A 13,493-nucleotide genomic window follows, 5' to 3' on the forward strand; every position below is an offset into this window, starting at 1 on the left:
CACCAGCTATTTAGATATTGAGTTTAATATCCAAAATGTGATCATAAAATCACATTTCTTCTATAGTTCATACTATTTGGAGCCCTTGTCGGGTACAAAGATTGTACCTTCTATAAAACCTAACTTCTCCTTGATCCGTAGTGCTATTCTGATAGCCCTATACTAAGATCTAAAATTGGTTCCAACTAACAGAGCAGAGACGAGAACTATAGTTAGATGATCTGACAGTTGTAAAGCGAGAGTGTCCCCAACTGTTTGAGTCGTGATTTGTGACTTGTCGGCCATCACACTCTCTTCACTCTTGCTATTTTCACCGTGTCACAAGATCTACTCGACATGCAACAATAATTTAGAGAGAGAAAGGCAAACAAATCCCTAACCCTAGTTCTAATACCATGAAAGAACCAATAGAGAGAAAGGAAAACCTCAGGAACATTTTATTTCAATATCATTAAAAAATGAGATCGTATCTCTGTATAACGGTTAGAAGCCCTTATATAGGGTAAGAGATAATAACAAAACAATACCCCATTTCTTACATACTTAAAAAATTAGAAATTAACACAAAATTAAAACAAAAAATAAAATATAAATTGGTCTTGGTTCTTTGTTAATCACTGTAAAGAAAAATATTTAACTGAAATTGAATATTACAATCATAAAAACTATTACAAGCACAATTTATCTTTACAGTGGAGAAGTTTATATTAAATTTTAGTTAGCTTGTCAACTATTTTAATAATGATACTTAGAAAATAGCCATACAGTAAAAAAAATCTTTGATAAAATACTAATTAATTGTTTTAATTAATTAAGTAACTAGTTGTTTTGGCATGCATTACACTAGTTTTATATTTTATATTTTGTTTTTAGTTATATAAATTACCTGTGGGATGTAACAGATTATTTATAATTTTATTTTCATAATATAATATATATTTTTTAAAATTTAACATATATATATCAATTTAGTTGGTAAAATAGTTAATAATTTATTTTATCAACCACATTTTTCATTATTTTGTCTATAAATTCCATTGTTTTTTTTTTTGAAATTTTTTTACAGAATATATACATATACATAGTTTTAAAAAATAAAATAACAATTTAGTTATTTAAAATTTAAGATTAAATGATATATATATTTATATCTTTAATAAATACAAATTATGTAAATTATTTAATAAAATTTTCTTTAATAACACTTAAAAATAAAATTATGAGTATTATTAATAAATTTAATAAAATTTTGAAAAATAAAAATAATATTATCAATGATAAAGAACTAATTAAACTCCATCAGAAGTTTTAACTAATATCATTTAGCTAAGATGATATAAGAGAAAATATAGGTTGAAAGACGAATAATTTTATTGAAATTCTTCAAAAATTAAAAAATGAGTTTCTAATAGTAAGAAATGCTATTTATAATAGAAACAAAATTCTAATATGCAAAATTATGAAAATATTTAAAATATCCAAAAAAATAATTAAAATGCAAAATCGACCCCTAAATAATGAAATTTTCATATCGAACTTTGTTATAAGTCTATAGCTCTCGTCACATTTTTTAAAGTCGTGCGTCTTGAAATTCTCTTTCTGAAAAGTTATGGTGGTTCTTCCATTTAATGTCAACTCTAAAAATTAGGATCAATTCAAGTTTGTCGTAAAATCTAATGTTAGTTGTGTCATGTCAATTAGAATAAGATTATTTATAATCTGCGAATGAAATGGATAATATGAGTAATTATATAATTAAAAATAAAATAATAAATATATAATTTGGGACAAAGCAATTAGTTAAAATTGAAAACTGAAATTATATACATATAATTTAAACTTGTAGTAGATAAGTGTAGGTTTAAAAATAGTCTCTATAACAGAAAAAGATAAGATGATGCCAAATAAAGGTGAGAAATTGACATTGCTGCGTTAAATTCAAAGTTAACTATCTATTTGGCCACAACTGTCCATTAGGGAAACCTTTCATTTCTCAATCATAGTCACATTAATTATTTTATACAATTATATAACAGACACGTATAAATGAAATTAATTTTTATTTGGATATCAATGAAGTTTAATTTATTAGTGTTGGAATTATCTCTCAAGTTGAGAGGTTCCAAATATAAATTTTTGTGGAATCTAATGAATTTAGATAACAACACTCACAACCATGATAATAATGTTAAGGTCCAAATCTCTAATTTAAGTGATTTAGGGATTAGTTCTACACCGTTAATCCAACTAATTGGAACTATTATAATTAATAATTATATGAATAAAACATTGTATATATAATTATATAATTTTGTGTCTACTGTTTATATCTATCATCTATTCCTATGAAATATCAGACAAAAGAGGAAGGAGTATAATAAAATTTATTAAATTCTTTAATTCATTCTTACCAGAAAAACAATCTTATAATAAATTTGTTATAAGAAATAACGGGGATTTTATTATTATTATTATTATTATTATTATTATTAGAATTTGGAAATAATAAACTAAAGATAAAAGTTTATTCATGCAAGCCTTCTCAGACCATTTCTCTAAAAAATATAAAATTTTTCATGTTATTTTCTAGCGAATATTAAGGTACAAAACCTTATAAATACACAAGGAGCGAAACCTTGTCTTCTATACAATTACAACAGAGACTCCATACAGCTAACTAACATAGAATTATATATTCTAGGTCTTTTTTTTTTTTTTTTTTTTTTCTCATTATGTGTTTTTTCTTAATAAAAAGAAAGTAGAAAAAGAAAATAAAGGACAGAAAATAAAAATAAATATATATAATAAAAAAGTTATAAAATAATTAACAGTTCCCAAAGTCCCTAACAGAGAAAGCAGAACCTTTATCTGGCATGTTTCCGGCATGGCGTAGCCCTAAAGTGAGTGACACATCACCAGCTGCTGTGGTCCCAAATCTTATAAGAGTAGACCCAATATCAGGTTCAGCATTGGCGTGATGAGCAGACGTGGTCCCATACTCAGCTGGAACCAAGCTGCCACGACGACACGTTTCATCAGCCAAGTCATGGAAAGATGGTGGCGCCAACTCTGTGGTGGGTGTAATAAAGGTGGTGGCGGTGGTGGAAGGGGAGTGTTTTGCTTGGTGTTCCGAGGAGCATTGTGTATTGATTGCAAGAAGTGAAGGGTCGTTTTCATTGGCATTTTCGGATCTTTTGCCTCCTGCTGGTGGTGGTGGTGGCGGTGTTGTTGTGGTGGGAGGTGCTGATGAGGATGCTGTTGGTGTTGGTGTTGGTGTCTGTGCAACCCCATTATTGTTATTGGTTTGCTTTATTTCTCTATCTTCTACTGCTCCTTCTTCTTCTTCTTCTTCTTCTTCTTCTTCTTTCGCCTCTTGTTGATACATCTCTTCCACCATTGGTTTCCACAATCGAACCCTAGCATTAATGAACCAATTTGATACCTATAGAAGAGATTCAATTAATGGAATCATTAGCAAGCTTGCCTTCAATATTGATCTTGCACTTCATGAATATTTTATAAAGTTACATAGATCAAATATGTAATCATAAAACACACACACAGTGTATTTATATATCCATTTTTTCAATCTTCAAAATATTAATCACTATTGAATTCATTACTATCCCTTTAAATAATTTTTTTTTCAACAATTAAAACTACTTATAATTCTTACACACCCGACTGTATATATACTTAACTATTTAATAAATAATTAACAAATAAAAATAATAATAAATTTCATATTTAATCACATTTTAATATATTAAGAATTCAAGCTCTCATTTTCTCTAAAAATTTTACTTAAATGAAAATTGTAATTTATTTTCTATGGTGGCGGCAAAAGGTCGTGGGTGCCATGGACAACTCAAAAGTTATCAGAGTGAGGGAACTCCATTAATGAGATTTGGTGACTCTTGTTATTTATTACACATGAAAAAGACATAGAAATAGGTGTCTGTTTCTTCATACTTGGTGTCGCAGCAATTCAGTGTTCGTTTTAATCTCTCTTGGAAAGTAATGTTATTTAGACAAGACAACTTCTTATACACGTTAAAAATTATACTTCATTTCCCTTATCTCACCGTTCTTTTTTTACCATTTCCGAGATGAATATGGTGATTTTTTCCCTTTTCTTTAAGAAAAAACAAGGGTTTAGCTGGTCACCCACAAATAAGCAACAGAAGCTGCATGAGAACGTACGTGATAATGGAGATTTGAGAGAGTAATGAAGGAGAGAGTCTTTTCCCACAACTTAGCAGAGTGTAAAAAGGAGGTAAAAAAACACAAGTTAAGATTGCAAATACGGAAAAAAAAAATTTGTTCGCTGTCTTAATGGTTCTTTCTTGAGTGGTTGGATATTGTCATTGGATGTGAGGAGAGAGAAAACCAAAGCTGCAAACTTTCATGTCTCATCTCTAGTGTACTTGCTTCTGCTCTTAAATATTTATGTCTGAAGAGTTTCTTCACTGTCTCAGTATTTATGTCTATTTCAGAATCTTTGTCTCAATGTTTAAAAAAGAATCCAAAGAAAATAATAGAGGAGATTTTCTTTTTCTTTATCTTTATCTTTTTCTTTTTCTTTCTTCTTCCCGTAAAAAATAGGAAAATTATGGTAAAATTTTTCTCTTTCGTTGACAGAAAGACAATAAATTTATCAGAGAAAGAAAACCCAAAACCATGCAAGTTCCCACTGAACTCACTAATGGTCCCTTCCACTGGGTTTCTCGAATAAGAATATGTTCTTCAAGTTCAGCGCAAAAAAAAGCCGAAACATGAAAAAGGTCTTATTTTTTCCTTTATTAATCTTTTCACTACTATGTTTAAGAAGATGAAATGTGTATTTATATACAAGAAGAGAAAGAGAGTATGTGAAGGACTAACCTGATTTCTCGATAACCCAGTCTGTCGAGCCAACAGATGCTTATCTGCATCGCTTGGATACCTGAGAAAGAGAACAGAAAATGACATCAGAGACCTTATTACCTAAACCGTATAGATGGATTTGAACCTTTCTTCTGCATGGGCGTGAGAATCTAAAAGAAGAAAGATGAGCACAGTAGCAGACAGCACCGCAGCAGTAGCTATAGCAGTCTCGCAGAAGTTCATAGTAGGACAACTGCGTTACCTCATCTCTCTTCATCTTATTATTGTTTACATTACATTTGTCTTTAAACAAAATTCGTTTTCTCTATTTTTTTAAGAAAGAAAGGGAGAGAGAGAGAGAGAGAAAGAAAAGGTGGCCACTGGCTGGTGATATTACACTTTAATAGAGTTTTAAGATTTATACGAAATAATTTTCGGTTCTGGAAGAAACTAGGTATTGCTGTGATGTAAAAAAGCACTAGCTAGGCAAAGAAAATCCTTTTACAGCTTTTAGCTGATCGAGACAACATCCAAGGACACTGTATTGCTGTTCCTTTAATCACAAATTGGGAAAAGGCTAGAAAACAACAAAGGGAAGTTGGATCTTGTGTATCCATGCATCTAATCTAGTTAACTAAATATGTAAAGTGTAATTATTATGTCATCTAGTAAAAAGCGTTAATGAATACATAATAATTAACAGTATAATTGCTTTGATCTATGTATTTTTGGATAAGTAAAGTTAGTAACGTACGGGTGGAGAAAATGCTCAAAAAGCCAAGCTCTCAAAATGTTGACAGATCTTTCAGGTAGGCCTCTTTGTGGTCTCCAAGCTTCTTGTTCCATCATGCCCATTTGATGAAAGGCTCTTTGTTGTCTCAAGCTTTGTTCTAGCAATTTTAGCCTTGGAGTCTCTCCCTTAGTTATGCCTGAGGTCCCTGCTCCATCTTTCTCCCCAAGTAGTTCACAACTGTGCTTCAATTGTGCTGCTATTGCATCCTTTAGACATCGAAAATGCCTCGACATGGCCTTCTGGGCAAGGGCAGTGTAAGGAACTGCTGCTCCAAAACCCATTACTAGATCAAATGAATTAACTACCATTTGCATTTGTTCACAGTAATGGTTGTATCTTCTATCCACCTGCAAATTGTTGATCAGATGCACAGACAAATTAATTTCAAGAAGAAGAAAATTTAATCTCATCAATCCCAATGCTTGTTAAATGTTGAGGTCTAGTACCAGAAATCATGGTACCATGTACCTTGATATTAAATTCTTTACCCTCTCTGCCTTACCAAGGAAAGAAGTAATGATGAAAGATAGAGATGCAAATTAAAAACAGAAGTTCCTAATAGTTTGTTATATTATAAGTGGCAGTTGATAATTAAGACCGAAGTCTAAAAAGGACAAAAACATGTCACAAATGACTATGATATGAATATTGTACTAGATTTGACATCCCATTAAAAAAATTGTCTGTAGACTGATATAATAAAAAAAGAGAGAAAAAGAAGGACTATGAGACAAAATGAAGAAGAGAAGGGAAAGAAAGCCAAAACAAATTCCTCTTTGAGAATTAGATGACCTCCAAAATTATTTTATTTTGGTATGCATAAACAAAGAGAAAAAGCATGAAGAGAAAAGAAAAAGGGGGGAAAAGAGAATCTAGCTCTTGTCCAAATTTCCATGGTTTTGACTTGGATCCACTAATTGCAATCCTGGTACATGTGTGCGTTTATCTTTCAACAGAAAAAGAACTAAGATATGATGATATCAATGGCTTTCTCTGAAATATTACTATGGTGTGTAATGAATCTGAAGGAGCAGCTATTTGGTAATAACTTCTCTACGTAATATGGTGGCTTGCTAGTCATCTTCCCAGTCAGGAGGAAGGTCGCTTCTTGATGGACCAGCATACCCCTTATAGTAGTCTCATGTTTTTACCGAATGAAAAATCCAAAGTACCTTAACAGCCCCCACCAATCCAATCAATGGGGAAAAAATTTAAATAAAAAATGAAAAATATTACTAAATAATGACTAATTCGACTCTACCAACTAGATGCAATGGAAACCTATTGCACCAGCCGGCTTTTCTTTAATTGGCTGTTAAAATATTTACAAAAAAACAGGCCGGAATTTTCTGTTCTTCCCTCTGATTTCAAAAGTAATGGACTTAATAAAATAAACAAAGAAAGATTGGGTCCAGAGAGAGAGAGAGAGAGAGAGAGAGAGAGAGAGAGAGAGAGAGAGGATTACATGCCTCATCAAGCATAAATAGAAGTTTGACCTTCCTCCTCTGGTGCTCAATCCTATCAGCAGCTGACAAAGTAGGGAGATCCTTTGTTGAAGATGAAGAACCACCGCCGCCGCCGCTACCGCCACCACTGCTGACGCCAGGATTATTACAACTAGGGTTTGTGTTTTGTCTACTGAATTTGTTCTTCTTGAATTGACCCCTCCCAACACTGCAAAATTCTTCTAACAACTCTTGCACTGCTTTCACATATTTGGAATTCCTCAAAACGTTAACCACTCCTAAGGATGATCCAAACCCAACATGAACTTGATGATTTTGTCCCACTCCTGCTTGCAAATGCAATGCCTGGTGTTGACTACCCAAATTCTTGTAATATTGAGCCGCACCAGAGGAGGAGCCTCCTGCTTGATTGTAATACAATAAGCCACCGTCTCCCATCCTCAATTCTTCCGCTTTGGCTGCCTCTAAGTGCTGCAACGATGAAGATAATGACAAAGAAAGTCCTTGTCCTTCCACAACACTGCCAATCTCACTTGGGTTAGTGAGCTGAGCACCAGTATTGGTTCCTGCATGAGCACTATCAGGAACCCATGTGAAATGTTGGGGAGATATCTCATTACTAGTGCCGAAATCTCCTCCAGGACCAGACATACTAAACCCTTGAAGAGAAGAAGATGGATTTGGTAACAACATGTGAAGCGTAGAAGAAGTAGCAGGAGGATTATGAGGATGGGAAGGAGCAGGAGATGGTGATCTTGGCTGGGGATTCGTGAGAAAAAGCTGCATGGAAGCTGCTGAATCTGCGTTAATGCCTGAAATCTGATGATGGTGAGCTAAACTATCGCGGGTAGTATGATTCTTATCCCCTAAAGGACCCAAACCTCCTACCATCCCTTGCCTGTTGTTACTGTACCACTCGCTGGTAGTTACTGATTGCTGCTGCCGAGGATGATGAGCCGTCCGGTAATTAGACTGCAACGGCTGGTCCAACAATTCAGCAGCATTGGCTTGCCCCCCAGGAGGGAAATTGAACATTTCTGATAACATACCGGCAGTTTCATAGACCGGAAGGCCACTGGATTCTTCCTCTTCGATGCCCACTAATGGCCCTGGAGATGGGCCATAACCTCCTTGAACTCTAAGTTTGTCTCTGTGGATCTGGTGGGCGAAGTGGTGCTGTTGCTGCTGGTGATGTTCTTGGTGAGCTACCTGGGATCTCTCGAAGCCATTCGAGAAAGAGAAGATGCCTGCTGCTTGGTGGTAGTCTTGGGACATAGAATAATTGGCTGAATCAGAGTTATGTGGAATTAATGGAGCCACCGACTGGTGAATCTTGGAGTGAGAGAGAATTGGAGGGAGCGGTGGTGTTGCTATTCCCATATCACTTTCTTGATATTGATAATGATCATCATCTCTTGTATATATAAAATTTTCACTTTCTCGTCACCCACTTGTCTTCTCTTTCCCTTTCTGGTGTTCAATTCTGCTAAACATGGATTCGTTAGACTACACAAGCAAAACAAGGGACACCCATCTTTTGATCAGAGTTTACATATCAAGAAACATAGCAAAAAAACAAGAAAGGAAAGAGAAAGATCTTTCTTAGAGCTTTTCCTTGATTTTTTTAATTAAAATATTAATTTCCCTTTATCATTTTCAGCTTTGTTCATCATATATATATATAGATAGATATATATATATATAGAGAGAGAGAGACATAAAAACACAAGTACCTCTTGGAGTTGCAGAGAGTGAAATGATGCAAAGCTCTCAGCCATCGTTTTCTATTATGTGGTATTGAAAGCTTCTGCGAATTCCTTTCTTTATCTCTATACAGCTATGTGGTGTCTCTCTGTATGTCGTCTCTTTCTTTCTCTTTCTCTCCTTTTCTTTCCCTTTGCTAACTGCTGCTGCTGCTCTTTGTAGCACTTGCTGAGTGTGTGTGTTGTGTTTGTAATCAAGACTTGTAGAAAGACAGGTGAAGTTATAACAATAAAATAAAAGTAAGAAAAAAGAAAGAATGGTGGCTTAGAGCCTCAGACTGATATCTTTCTCTAAGAAAGAGAGAGAGAGAGAGAAGAGGGAGCAAAAAGAGAAGAGGTCGCTATTGCTTCTTTCTTTATTTCTTCTTCTCACCTTCACCTCCTCTTTTACTCACCAAGTTGGTTTTTTTTTTTTTTTTTTTTTTTTTTTTTTTTTTTTTAATTTTAAATTATTATTTAATCCTTATATTATATTAAAATTTATTAATTACTCTCTTAATTTAAAAAAATACATTAAAATATTTTTAATATTTAAAAAACTTATTAATTAATTTTTTATTAATTTTAATTAAATATTATAAAAAAATTTAAACTATTTTAAATATAATTAATAGAATTTTTTATAAAATTAAAAATTTAATTAATAAAATTTTTTAAAATATAAAAATTAAATAATATAATATTTAACGATTAAATTTTAGAGTTTTTAAAATGTTAAAAAATTTTAATATATTTTTAAAATTGATAGAATTAAAGAGTAATATAGAAATTAATAGTAATTTTTTAAAAAATATATATATATTTCTTTAATTGTTGTTCATTTTGACAACAATAAAATAAAATAATATAAACACAAAAAATACTAAAAAAAACTTGAGCTACAATTTATCATAGCAAATTACTTATATGCCCCTCTCTGAGAGTTGAGGGCATGATAGTCATTGAAATTTTTAGTATTTTACACGTCAGAGATATCCAGACTGGTCTATTCAAAACGAAATTAACAAATACATGCGTATATGGAGAACAAACAGTGAATTTCTTCTTAATTATATTTCTGCAATAAGTAAATTTTTAATAAATATAAAATTTTTAGTCAGGTGATGAGAAATGACGAAAATGTTGAGTTCAATAAAGGGTATTATCGTCATTTTGCTTACTCCTTTGGAAACCAACGCAAACTACGGAATAAAATAAAGATAAGGTGAGTACAAGGTCATCTCAATGATCCAAACTACCACCATCCTCTTGATTTTATTTTATGACCAGAATGCCCTAGCTAATAATTATTTCGAACCCATAAAAACTACAAGTTGGTGAGGGCATTTTGGTCATTTGGAGAGGCCTTTTTATGCATTAATAACACAAGCGAAGCTATAGCTAACCAGACAGGCAGGCAAACATATGTAGATACACAAATTCAATAATAATATCTTTACATATTTTCATCTCTCAAAAGTAATAACAAGGAAACTCTACACGCAAACCACGGCTGGCACGTGCCAGCCTCATGGGTTATGGTCAACTAGGGTTTGAAAGCCACATTTAACCGCTTTATGGTTTTGCAATGATTGTGACTCCTTATAATTTTTTTTTCTTCTTGTAACTACGTACATGTTAATAGTCGGTTAAAAATTGGCCAACATTTAATATATGATTAATATAAATTATTTAATAAATTTAAACCAGCTGTTATCCATTTGAAATAGATATTACAATTCTCCCAAATTTAATTTTATGATGTTTTCATCATAATTTTCTTTATCTTATATTGTATTAAATTAGTATAACCGATTCTAATTCAGACATTTTTATCTTGTCTCACGAGCACACTAATTTTTTATATTTTTATAATTTTTTTAAATTGAAATGATTTTAATACTAATTATAATAGTAATATTAAAATTAATCTAAATTTTTAGAATTTAAAATAATTAATCAAATTATTTAATGATAGTGAGGTAGCTATTATCGATATGGAATGTATATTATATATTGCATTAAGCAAGATTTGACATGACTCTTTCTATTTGTTACCGTTACATTTTAGACTTCAAACAATACAATTTTAGTAGCGATAGTAAAATTATCATCTTAATAGCAATAACAATTTGATAATAGTTTAAAATTGTTATAAAAAAATTTACTATATATAAAAAAAATTGTTTTATATTTAATAAAATTATAATTTTAATTATGTTTTATTTATCATAAAAAAGAAGTAAATAATTATATTATATTTCAATAATAAAGGTAAATTAATGCAACGATTTTTAAATTATTATTATTGTTTTATGATTATAATTAAAGTATATAAAAGGAAATTTACAAGGATACTTAAATCTATTTTTATAAACGTGATTTAAGGATTGAATTTATAAATATTATTATAATAGGGGATGTGGCCTTGTCAATAAGGGTAGCTAGGGATCCAATAGGTATAAATTATGTTTCAAAGAGGTATAAAGTTAACACACTTGTACATCCCCTTCATAGTTAGAGATAGTGGGGCATTTTCTTTCAGAATTAATATATAGCTTTTCATGAGCAAAAGGGTAATGAATCTTTTTCATTTTAATTACTATTTTATCTTTCTTTCAATTATATCTTTATCTCTGGCAGCTTCTTATTGGTACCAACATCAACAACAAGATCATACATACACTTGCTATATATTAATAAAAATAAAATAAAATTTGGTTTTCAAATTAAAGCATGGGAATTTTTCATGCGAGATAGGTTCTTGCATATATTCTCTTTAGAAAATTGCTTTAATTCCTCGCATATATCCTTCAACAATTAATCTCATCCTTGTGGGTGTGTTTTTTTTATTATTTTGGCTCCATAAAGCTTGGAACCCAACTCCCAATGTCCCCCACATGATCAATTTTAGAGACAGGAAAGAGGTGATCAATAGAGAGAAAGACAGACAATCATTGAACCAAAGACAGGATTATATGTTTGCCTTTTGCCCCCTATCAATGCTTCTCATCAATAATAATAATAATAAAGAATTAACTCTATTGTCATATGAAACCGTACAACTAATGAATATATACATATATACATCATGCATGCACTGAAAATGCAATGAATTGTTTAAATTTTCTGATATTTATAACTTTCAAAAAAATTAATTAATAAAAAATATTTTTTTAATTAAAAAAAAAATTAGACTATTTTAAAGAGAATGACTTTTTTTAAGAGAGAAAATTATTTTTTCACTTTAAAAATTTTATTAATATATTTATATATAAATTTATTAATATCTTTTATTTTTTAAATTAAAATTTAATAAAAAATAAATTATTTTATTAAAAAACATTTTCTAAATATAAATTATTGGCTCTTTATTTTTGTGGGTGCGGGGAACATAGACATGTTTATTTCCAGCATGGAGTTACGTAGCAAAAGAAGGTGGAAGATTAGATTATCTCTTTGTGATTGAGGTTGAGTTGTTACCCTTCTAATTATTTGCTAAGCTCGAAATAAACGTCCTCCTAGCAAGATGGCAAGTATGATCTCCTTGATATAGTTATTCTGAAATCTTTCCTTTTACTTTTTTTTTTTTTTCATATATCCAATCTCATTAGCTTCAAAACATATAGACATGTCAATGGAAAATGATTTTTTTTTTTTATCAAAGGTTGATAATTAATCAATAATATGAATAAGTTTATTTTGTTTTTTGTGACGTATGTACATTGTCATAAATCCCGATATTAGCTCCATATTTATAGCTTTTGTCCCAAGTTTTTAGTTGGCATGCTTCTCTAGGTTGATAGTTTAAGAAAGGCCTATTAGGTAGGTGATACGGATTCAATAGGACAAATTTCTAACAATGGTGTGGAGCAAATTTATGTCATTAAAATGGATCTAAAAGGAGTTCAAAATCATATTCATATGATCCATATATATTTGGAGCGTGCTTCAACTCATATGGGGCAGATTTGGTGCAACACTTGCAATCATATGTTTAGGTAGCCTAATCAAACCTATGGGCTAAACCTACACAAAGAGAAGTCTAAAGTGAAGATCAAGAAAGGCTTTTGTGAAGATTTAGCTTTGTTATGATGGACTTGCTATGTTTTATTATTTAAACACTTATTTTATTTTAGTTTTGTTTGGGCTTGTATTCTGGCCATATTTTATCTTTTAAGTTTTAGAGTGTTGGGCTATGTTTTGCGCTTATGTTTTAATACTTATGTATTTGATGTATTATTTTAGAGTGTGATTGGGTTTGGATCTTGTGTGTGGTTCGGCCAAGCCTCAGAATAGTGTCTTAGAGTTTTATTTTTCTCCTTACTATATAAGGATAAGAAACACTTGTAAGAGGCAGCTTTAAATCTAAATTTTAAGAATTCTTTTCATACCTTTGGCGTGTATTACTTTGAGTGAGAGTGAGGATTCGCTTTCATCAATTGCACCAAGAATCTTGACTAACTTATCAACTATTCGTTGCTGCGTTTATCGGATTTTTATATAAATCATTCGATCATTGGTGTTTCAGCTTCTCTAAGTGTGGGGTGCCATAGGAGGTGAGTTTATGAAATCTTTGGATTCTATATCTACTTGTGCGTGTGGATTTGAGGCTTGTGCCATAGG

At 31.3% G+C, this 13,493-nt stretch overlaps 1 protein-coding gene across 1 annotated transcript; it reads right to left on the reverse strand.

Annotated features, from left to right (window-relative positions):
• Positions 1 to 2,550: 2,550 nt before the first annotated feature.
• On the reverse strand, positions 2,551 to 9,252 carry LOC110628534 (BEL1-like homeodomain protein 4). The gene is made up of 5 exons (XM_021775248.2): positions 8,859 to 9,252; positions 7,129 to 8,608; positions 5,621 to 6,006; positions 4,885 to 4,945; positions 2,551 to 3,442 (listed from the first exon to the last, which is right to left on the reverse strand). The coding sequence occupies exons 2-5, from the start codon at positions 8,503 to 8,505 to the stop codon at positions 2,825 to 2,827; spliced, it is 2,442 nt and encodes an 813-aa protein (XP_021630940.1). The 5' UTR covers positions 8,506 to 8,608; positions 8,859 to 9,252; the 3' UTR covers positions 2,551 to 2,824.
• Between the last annotated feature and the right edge of the window lie 4,241 nt (positions 9,253 to 13,493).

Source organism: Manihot esculenta, chromosome 12 (assembly GCF_001659605.2).
Source record: "Manihot esculenta cultivar AM560-2 chromosome 12, M.esculenta_v8, whole genome shotgun sequence".
Classification (NCBI taxonomy): Eukaryota; Viridiplantae; Streptophyta; class Magnoliopsida; order Malpighiales; family Euphorbiaceae; genus Manihot; species Manihot esculenta.

Excerpts from the sequence above, each read along its gene's own strand:
- LOC110628534 (XM_021775248.2), bottom strand. The coding sequence starts at position 8,505 with ATGGGAATAGCAACACCACCGCTCCCTCCAATTCTCTCTCACTCCAAG. Across the intron at positions 6,007-7,128 it reads TTCTATTTATGCTTGATGAG|GTGGATAGAAGATACAACCA; the intron begins GCATGTAATCCT and ends AACAATTTGCAG. Across the intron at positions 4,946-5,620 it reads TTTGAGCATTTTCTCCACCC|GTATCCAAGCGATGCAGATA; the intron begins GTACGTTACTAA and ends TCTCTTTCTCAG.